Here is a 9555-nt window from a genome sequence, read left to right on the forward strand (position 1 = left end):
CGAAGTCCCATCATCTTCATTAACACCAATGCATTGGTACTAATGAATATGTACAATTACAAAAGATGCAATCGGAATAGTGTACGGTTGCAGCGGGGCTGCCGTAGCTCTTTGCTTAGAGAAAGCTTACTAAGATCACCGACCTTGCGTTCTATACTAGAACCAGTACGAGTGTAGCGGATCACAATCCGCTACCTCCAAAAGTGCCTAAGAACTTTAACTAAGGCGAATACAATCTTTTGTTCAAAATTGAAACAATGTTTATTTGTTTTATTTGCGGCAGAGCGACGAGATGCTTGACCAGACTGTTAGAATTATAACCTCAGGTTTTCCTGATTAGACAGTCAAACCTAATGAATATGCATAACTACTGGCAGTCCCGCCACGTCGTTACGGTGTAGCCACACCATTGTGCGATTACACCGACTTGTGTAATCCACACCTTTGTACGGTCGCACCATCTTGTGTGACCCACCCGTTCATACAAGGGCACGTGTAACCCCGTCACAACGATTGTACAGTATCGAATGTATTAAAAGTATAAGATGGTATATGCAAGGTTACATTACCTTCCCTAGATCTTACCGTTTTGAAGCCCCATCCTCGAGATCAATACAAAGGCTGTTATGCACAATCACACAAAGGTGTAATCAAGAGTGTATGTTGCACAGAATTGTAGTCTGTGTGACTAGGCAAGCATGAATAGAGTGAAACACATGATGATTTATGAGACTGATGTTACTTCCGCAGGTTTATGTTGGGATGTAGGTAAGTTGCAAAATGCAGGCAAGCACACTGTATGTAGGGGTGAAAGATGAGCGTCAGAGCACCCTTATAAAGTTCAGGTTGTATTAGCTTCGTGGAAGTGCGGTGTAAAAATTACACCGCACCAACTATTTACAATGTGACAGATAGTGACATTTATTGAGCCATCTCTAATCAGGGAATTAGGGTTTTGCAAGTCATCGAAATATCTATCATTAATAAGTCGATCACTTCTGACTGCGTACGTGTGTGGCCGGAAGCTTCCAATAACAACACCATTTTACAACTTTGCTTTTCTAGAGTAACACTCTAATACTGTTACTCAAATTCGTATTTTAGCAACCAAATGTTGACTTTCAAACGTGACTACAAGTCGCTTCGCATACATTTCTACACGCTTCTTTAAATATATCTCGCAACTTCATCCGCGGCATAATTCAATTGTTTAGTTTAACTCTCCGCCCAGGGTGTGCTACTTCTTATTGGGATTGTTTTGAGTCCAAATAGCAAGTATAGTGAATTTGGACGTAACCGATCGTCTAGTTATTCGAAGGCAGACCATCTAGGCAGAACACCAGAGTCATTCCTGCCGCTATTTGGGATGCTAATGTGGCGACCTTTATTAACAATGCTAGCCTCCTCGCACTCGGAGTTGCTGCAGTAGACGCTGTATTTGCTTGCTTGATAGTCTTTAAACGTTTCGACCCTAACAATATCATCCAAACTGGCCCAGCATTTAATTAATCATCTGTTCTTATCATGACTGGTCCACAGATAACAATATCTTCACTTTTGTTGTGTATATATTATTTTAATGCTAGATATTACCATCACCACTAAATCAGCGTTCCAAAGTAATCAGAGGAATTTTTTGGCACCAAGCGTTCTTCCCAAACAACATGCAAACCCAGACAGCACCCTGTAGGTCTCTGAAGCGTCATAACATAGCCGCTGTAATGCTCCTCAGATGTAACACAATGCGCTTGCTGATACAAAATGCCTACGCACAAGAATTGTGATATTGGCGAACATCAAATTTTTCTAAAATTTTATCAACCGCATTATAGCATTGCTTATTAATAGTTGTATGATGATCCGTTTCGGCACCTTCTGAAGCAAACAGGAAGGTTATATTAAGATGGTGCGTAAGACATCGCGCTTGGGGCCTGGGCAGCAGTCGGTGGAGGAAATTTTACTGTATCGATCTATTCAGCAACCCCACGCCTTGAGAGCCCCTCGAGAGACGATTCGCAGACGTGGGTTAATCTATGCCTGGCTGAATGTGCGATTTCTTTGGTTGTAATACTGGGTTTGCGTTCATATTACGAAGGTCTCTCAAGCAACAACAATACAGGAATTCGCACCTCGGCAGCCTCGTCTAGATTAAGGGCGAATCACCAGGTTACTACCACGCGCACTGAATTAACAGAAGCACCGCATCTACCAGTCGATTCCATTCAACAAATGGCGATTGAGATTGCCAGCCTCGACCAGCGCTTGCAGTGTGTGGCGACTTGTTTTGCTTCAGCTTCGAGCCATGCAGCAAAGGCACGGAAACCAAAAATGATAAACTTTGAGCATCACATTGAACCAGCAGGCATTATTAATTTTTGTAGTATTCAAAAAGAAGTTAATGGGAGTAATGCTGATGACAGTGAGCGAAAAATTAACTCAGTCGACGCAATGGGTAGTTTACATAAACAACATTGTGTACGTGATATGGAGTCGACAGCTAGACGTCTGGACAATGAAGATGACGAAGAGACTTTAGGCGACAAGAAAGGCTTTCCTTCTGCTACAAAATTTTTGCTGATGTGTCGGGGATATGTAGTTCGCCTGAGGTTCAAAAATTTCTACTTTGCACTTGGTAGATGGCGATCGCGAAAGTGTAATTTATTTCTTAATCGTGTGTTAGTGTTTGCAGCACGTGAAGAACTTATAAACAGAAAGATTACACTCATGCGACAAGTGCGGACTCATAATCTTCTGCACTGTTCGCTGGCTTGTATACGCAATGTGGTACTAATGGAATTGCCGTCAAAGATGGCTCGCTTCGCAGAGACTGACTATCGTCTCCAGGACGTTAAACGCAAAATACTAAAACTCGTTTTCATACAATGGAAAATGGCAGCTTTGGGGCTTCGAAGCCGCAAAAACGTTGCAGCCGATTATAGAGCGCGCCATTATGCAGCTCGGCAACGACTAGAGGCGACAAAACGTTTCAAATTTATTACCCAGAATATGGTGTTCGAAGAGTGCAGGAAGGACATTATGCGCCAAATTCGTTTCCGCCATCCAATGCATGTGCTGAAAAGCTACTTCGGTATAATGAAAAACGTTATTTTCATACCTTTCAAGAAATTCATGGAAATTGCAATTAGTCACGATCACAGGAGAATTCTTAAGCGTGTCTTAGATGAATGGATTAAAGTTCATCGAGCGGCTCAATTTGACAAAGCAATCGGACGTCCTGTTACCCTAAAGCAGTTTGACCAGCATTTAAATATTCGTAAAATTTATGCTCACTACCGACGAAAACACATGCTTAAACATCTGCTTGCATGGGCCCGGTACGGTCGGCTTATTCGTCGTGTACGATGGCGCTTTGAGGCTTGCACACAAAAAAAAATGACTTGGCTTCTTGAGCGCTGGAGTATCCGAGCTCGATATCAGCATACTTTGCGCGACAACGTCGTTGAGGAATGGCACGCGTATTCAAGGCGCATGTATACGATTCCGTTTCGACGCTGGTACGTTTTTATGGCTTGTAAACGCACAGAACGCACAATCAAAGACAATATTTGCTCCGCTTACCAGAGTCGTCGGCGACGGCGTATCAAGTACACCTTTTTTCGACTGTGGGTTCTCCAGGCTTTGTTTGGAAATATTGAACACATGCATTCGAATGCTTGTCTACTACGCAGCCTTGAGGACCAGAAGCGCATGTGTATCGAATTACAAACTAATGCTGCCCTTTATCAAAGTAATATTGCAGAACTCCAAGCATCAATTGTGCAGCTGAAGGGCAAACTGATGGAAAAGCAGGATGAGCTCATTCAGTTACATGATAGTACTCAGACTACGCGATTTAGCATCCACCAAGCTGCACAGAATTTAGAACGTGTGCAGGGTATGTTAGACGCAGTGAAAACAATTCATCCAGGCACAATCGAACGCATCGAGACAATGTATAAGGACAACTCACCCCTCGTTCAAGACATTCATGATCTCATTATCCTTCACGCAGCAAAAAGACGCGAGCTTTTGTTTGAAATTGAATTAGATCAAACAGAGTCGGAGTTGCGGATTGCTTCGAAAAAAAATGACAGCCAAGATGACCAGATGTTATTGTATCGGGTAAAATGGGTGCTTTCTCGCCTAGATCTTGGAATGCATAAGCAAAATAAATGCGACTACAATACAGGGATGAACGGTCATTGTGTAGATACTTTCAACATGATGTGCGCACTTTTTGAGTTTATTCGGAATGGGGACACTGCGTCACTAGAACCAGAAAGCAATCCAAAGCATTACGGAAAGGTGCAAAGTAATAGAGGTGTCGGCTACACTTTGCAGCGAAATGACTTCAATTGTCATGTCGTTTGCCGTTCCGATGTTGTGGACGGCTCGGACACATGGGATTCGTTCTTACAATTGCTGATTAACAAGTTCGTACCAAACAATATGCTTGCTGTCAGAGAGCGTCTCGCGCGTCGTACAGCCAAATTGGATGCTGAAGCCAATGAGGCTAAAGCGGGTTTGCATCTTCACCATCTATACAGGTAGGTGACACTTTGTCACTCTTGCAGGACGTGCATTGCTTTATAGTATGGTTTGTGGACAGGAAACGGTAGTCGATTCTAATTAAAAACTTCGAACGAGTTAGAAGCGTGATAAACAGTTTACGCTGCCAGATTATCGATAAAAAGGAAAGTGTGATACGAAGACATAAAAACCTTGAGGAACGCATGCGTCGAATATACCCAGCTAAGTTCTGTGTAGCTCTGCTCCTCTCAAATAACTTTGTCTATCGACACTAGCATTTTGTTGCCTTGTTGCCGAAACAACATCTGATCAACTCAGCCTTGTCATTTACTGAAGCGAGCAACATTCGCTACTCATTTTGGTGTATCTTTGCAGCCAAAAATAATTTTTGGAACGACTTTCCAGCATACAAATTAATGTGCTCGCAGTAAGTGTTCATCTGCTTAGTGATGAGAAGGGATTCAAGACGCGAGGGTTGGCTTATTGACTTGAGGAAATTTTGGTCTTCTTCGGACATAGGCTCTTCCCCATTTTCATGGCGAACCTTATTCTCCTCTCGTTGTCTATTCTGCCATTGCTGATAGGCGACCCGCTGCTTAGATAATGCCCGTTCATAACCCTGAAATTTGTAGTGCTCCTGCGCCAGCTCGTCAGCCCATAGCGACATGTTTTTAAGGCTACTTTCCAAGTAAGCATTTGTAGCTAAATCCAATTTATCAAAATTGCTCATCGCAGCACTGTCACTAACATGCGTTGCTTGCTGCAGCCAGCACGTGATGACGTCCGAATTTCGGATTTCAATCGGGAGCTCCTCAACAACGGTGGCCGAGCGGATGTCACTTTTCGAAAAGGTCTCTTTTGTGAAGGAACCGCTCTTGTATGTGTCATAAAAGGTCTTTGTAAGGCGGACGGCACGCAAACTGAGCGAGCCCTTGGATGTCTCGGCTGAGTCGTAGATGATGCAGACGGCGTTTGGGCCTAACGATTTTTGGTATTGGAACTGGTGGTCAATGAATGAGGCTGTACAAAATGTGCCCATAGCGACGGACTGGTACCATCCCACCTTGTTATTATCCATGCCAATCTCGCGCAAACTTTTCATCATGTTAAGTTGGTACTCATCTGAACCCTTCTTACGCTCGCTAATGGGTGGCGACGGGAAGCTATTGGTTACTTCTAGCACCTGGTCAGTGTCTATTCCTACTAATGATCCAGCCGCGCCACCCGGGTGGCTGTCATGGCAGTGCTTAATGATCTGCAGAAGCGCCACACCTTCCAGCGCTACGTTTGTCACAGTCGTCACGCCTTCGAAAATGTCGACAGCATCAGCAAAATCGGTGGATTCTTCCAGTATTTCAGCAATAGGAAATGGGGTAAGTGATGTGGCTGATATAGGAGCAACGGTAGAGGGCGCTGGTGACGATCCCGTCGGCGACGTGTTCAGACCCCAAGCCATGGTTAACGGATTTAACGACTGGCCGAGTGCGAAACGTGGTTTTGACCAATAATAAGCAGGTTCCAAATTCATAAGATGCATTGGTTGGTTGGCGATAAAGATGCCAATTGACACAAATTAAGCTCGGTGTAAGAAGCTACTACGATGCCCAAGTCTAAGAGACAACGCAGTAAGCTTCCAACAAAGGCGACTAAAAAGAGAAACGAGCTGAAACAGAATTTAGTGGGCGTCATCCGGAATGCAGTAGACACGTTCGAGTCGGCCTACGTTTTCAGCTTTCGAAATATGCGCTCCAATCACTTTAAGAACGTGCGCATGGATTTTAAGGACAGTCGATTCTTCTTAGGTAAGAACAAAGTCATGAAACTCGCACTTGGCCACTCAAAGGAGGAGGAGTACGTGCAGAATATCTATCGCCTATCGAAAGACATAAATGGCAACACCGGGCTGCTATTTACTAACAGATCGCATCATGAAGTCCTTAATTACTTTTCCGAGCTTTCAATTAGTGATTACCCGCGATCTGGATTCGTGGCTACCGAGACGGTCGCAATTCCTGAAGGTCCGCTGCCACAATTTATTGGTAGTATGATCGAGTCGCTTCGTGGTCTGGGACTTCCTTTGGACCTCAAAAAGGGTGTCGTTGTGCTGAACCAGAATTATACAATTTGCAAGATCGGACAGACACTGACACCAGAACAGGCCAAACTACTTGTGCACTTCGACCGCAAAATGGCTAAGTTTAAGCTTGTACTACTGAGTGTCTGGTCCAAGGATAAGTACCAACGTATTGCATCCGACGACACATACACCACTGGTGATGACGACGAGAATATGTAAATCGACATTCTACGAAGGCTGAGAGGAACAAGTAGACACATGAAGGCAGCAATGCACTGCCCTTCGAGTAGTATTTAGCGCACCACTTCAGCACTTTTGAATAAAAATACTTTTTTTGCTCAATACTGCTGAGAATAATATGTTGGTCATGCATATACAGAAACTCCACTCAAGAGCAAATTGTATTTGGATATGGTTTCGTTAATTCTTCCTCACCCTTGCCATTGCCGAACGTCTCCACGCTGTGTCGCAACCGCAAAATGACAGCCTTTGGATCCGCCGCCTTAAAAACGGAACTGCCAGCGACAATCATATTGGCACCAGCTTTAGCTGCTGCATCAATTGTTGATGGACCCAATCCGCCATCCACCTCGATGTCCATTGTTTTGTGCTTTGCACGGATGATCATAACCTTGTGCATCATGTCAGCCATGAAGCTCTGACCGCCAAATCCAGGCTCGACGGTCATAATGAGCACCATGTCCACAAGATCCAGATACGGAAAGGCAGCCTCAGCACTAGTGCCTGGTTTAATCGCCAGACCTACCTTCATTTGAGCCTGGCGAATTTGATTTATGAGAGAAAGTGGGTCTCGCGTTGTCTCCAGGTGGAAGGTGAATTGATCGCCACCAGCTGCTGCAATATCGGAGACCCACTGCTCGGGCTTAGAAACCATCATGTGACAATCAAAAAAAGCCTTGGTATGAGAGCGCAGACATTTAATTACGGGGGGTCCCCAAGAGATGTTTGGCACAAAGTGTCCGTCCATTACGTCCAGGTGAAGGTAGTCGGCGCCAGCAGATAACACCTTAAGAGCCTCTTCTTTGAGGCAGGAGAGGTCTGCTGCCAGCAATGAAGGGCCAATCTTGCACTTGCAGCTGTGGCACATCACAGGAAGATTTAAATTTGTTTGGTCAGTAATAACATATGACTGATGAAATATGTTGTAATTTGGGTAAATAGAACCACATAGTTTTTGCTCACGTGTTGGCCATCGACGATGGCAATTCCCCACCAGATAGCAGACCTAAGCCGCAAGATCTTTCAGCGTCTACCGCAGCGCAATATTCCATCCGGAAACAAGGTCATCAGCAAGCAATTGAAGAGCGAAAAAGTAGTGTCTTGGTTTAACAAGCCTTTGCTTTTGCGTCTCGGCGGGGATGATCCTAACTTTGAAATTTTAAACGAGGAGCGTCTAGGCAAGCTCGACCAAATGAAGAGGCGAGGCAAGTCTATCCCTAAGAAAGGTGCAGGAAAACGCTCCAAGAAGTAGGACTTCAAGGATAAAGCCTGATATGCATCGAATGACCACACGTCGAATTTTAACATTAACTTTGTCGCGTTAAGAGGATGAGGAATGTGGCTTCACTATACTCAAGTAATCAATCACAAGCTAGAACGACATCGTTTTTTAATATGTTTGCAGCTTTTTTTCGTTTGCTGTTGGTTTTGGGGACCTGTATCACACCCACTGCATACAATTTCTTCTGAAATTTTTCTATTTATTTCAAAACTACATTCTAACATACCGATGTCGTCAGACTACGTCTAAGAAAAGCAATTTCAGGAGCTGTTCCTAATTACGGGAAAATTGATTTAAAGCCACGATAAATGGAGGGGAGAGAGGGATTCCGGCGTTAGTTTCGCTAATGATAAATGCATTGTCTGCTTTAAAGTCGATGCAAACGTTAGTTTAAAAAAGGTTTGGGAAATGATAGAGTCCTCCCATCTGATTTTTAGCCTGTATAAAGTCTATCTGGATGATAATCACGTTTGTACCACTAAGTGTACCACTTTTTTGCCGGAACCAATCAATCGAACATTGCAAAATACAACCAGTAAGTAGCAATGGGAACCAACGGCCAGGCAGTCCAGACAATGAATAAGAAGAAAGTCAAGCTTCTTAGTAAGAAACGCGCTGAGATTCGAAATCAGAAGAGGGTGGCAGTGATACAGAAGGGCAAGCGCACAGTATTGCGTAAGCATCGACCGTCCAAAAAGAAACAGCAGAAGGACGCCAAGCGTCATCGTAGTTTCGTTGATGCCGAAAAGAGTAGACTTTTGAGGAGTGGACTTATCACGACGGAGGCTATTGAAAAATTGGGGGCCGAGGATTGTAGTGGTGACGATTATAAGGGCAACAGCCCCGATATCGTTATGGAGGTAGAAAATTGAGTAGCAAAGGTATGATTAAACTTGTTTGAATACGACTTGCGCCTCGTCTGTCTTGCTATCGCGTACTGGTAGCTCCTTCGAAAGCTGCGCGCCCAACTTAGAGGATAACGCGTAATTCTATGGTGACTTCTCCTCGCTGGACGTCTGAGAGTCCATACTACGCGAAGGACTGCCATTGACAAGTACGCGATGCAATACTAAACATGCGCCTCTTTCCCCAAGTTTCCTGGCATGATCCACATCGAAAACCATACAATATTAATGCTAAACTTTTAATTTTCTATTAACGAAGTATTTTATTTAAAATAGCCTATTACTGTATATTCTTGTAGTCAGGCTTATACTGAACGTATCAGTGATGAACACTAATGTGGCTATATTGCTTTGTGTTTTTTTTTAGTTCTAGCTTCAAGTGCTGCACTTTGTGCAATCAATGTGGGTTACTAAATAAAGCAAGCAGTATTGGACAAGCAAAAAAACACAAAATATATCCTTAATGGTGTTTTCGTCCGATTGCTGAGTAAACACAACCTAACGCTTCAGCAGCTTGATAG

General features: G+C 43.8%; 6 protein-coding genes across 6 annotated transcripts; 4 read left to right on the plus strand and 2 right to left on the minus strand.

Moving 5' to 3' along the window:
• Positions 1-1903: 1903 nt before the first annotated feature.
• Positions 1904-2696, plus strand: PHALS_08671 (uncharacterized protein; the record flags this gene model as incomplete). The annotated part of the gene is made up of 3 exons (XM_024724063.1): positions 1904-2021; positions 2096-2606; positions 2681-2696. The coding sequence occupies 3 exons, from the start codon at positions 1904-1906 to the stop codon at positions 2694-2696; spliced, it is 645 nt and encodes a 214-aa protein (XP_024574977.1).
• Positions 2697-3467: 771 nt separating this feature from the next.
• On the plus strand, positions 3468-4619 carry PHALS_08672 (uncharacterized protein; the record flags this gene model as incomplete). Its single annotated transcript, XM_024724064.1, has 3 exons — positions 3468-3515; positions 3583-4547; positions 4610-4619. The coding sequence occupies 3 exons, from the start codon at positions 3468-3470 to the stop codon at positions 4617-4619; spliced, it is 1023 nt and encodes a 340-aa protein (XP_024574978.1).
• Positions 4620-4879: 260 nt separating this feature from the next.
• PHALS_08673 (eukaryotic translation initiation factor 3 subunit 3) lies at positions 4880-5986 on the minus strand (the record flags this gene model as incomplete). Its single annotated transcript, XM_024724065.1, has 1 exon — positions 4880-5986. One exon carries the CDS (start codon positions 5984-5986, stop codon positions 4880-4882), a length of 1107 nt encoding a protein of 368 aa, XP_024574979.1.
• A 144-nt stretch (positions 5987-6130) lies between these two features.
• PHALS_08674 (mrna turnover protein 4 homolog) lies at positions 6131-6826 on the plus strand (the record flags this gene model as incomplete). The annotated part of the gene is made up of 1 exon (XM_024724066.1): positions 6131-6826. The coding sequence occupies one exon, from the start codon at positions 6131-6133 to the stop codon at positions 6824-6826; it is 696 nt and encodes a 231-aa protein (XP_024574980.1).
• Positions 6827-6995: 169 nt separating this feature from the next.
• PHALS_08675 (ribulose-phosphate 3-epimerase) lies at positions 6996-7821 on the minus strand (the record flags this gene model as incomplete). Its single annotated transcript, XM_024724067.1, has 2 exons — positions 6996-7704; positions 7811-7821. 2 exons carry the CDS (start codon positions 7819-7821, stop codon positions 6996-6998), a joined length of 720 nt encoding a protein of 239 aa, XP_024574981.1.
• An 853-nt stretch (positions 7822-8674) lies between these two features.
• PHALS_08676 (uncharacterized protein) lies at positions 8675-9001 on the plus strand (the record flags this gene model as incomplete). Its single annotated transcript, XM_024724068.1, has 1 exon — positions 8675-9001. The coding sequence occupies one exon, from the start codon at positions 8675-8677 to the stop codon at positions 8999-9001; it is 327 nt and encodes a 108-aa protein (XP_024574982.1).
• Positions 9002-9555: the final 554 nt, after the last annotated feature.

This window comes from Plasmopara halstedii, assembly GCF_900000015.1.
Source record: "Plasmopara halstedii genome assembly, contig: Scaffold_323, whole genome shotgun sequence".
Lineage (NCBI taxonomy): Eukaryota > Oomycota > Peronosporomycetes > Peronosporales > Peronosporaceae > Plasmopara > Plasmopara halstedii.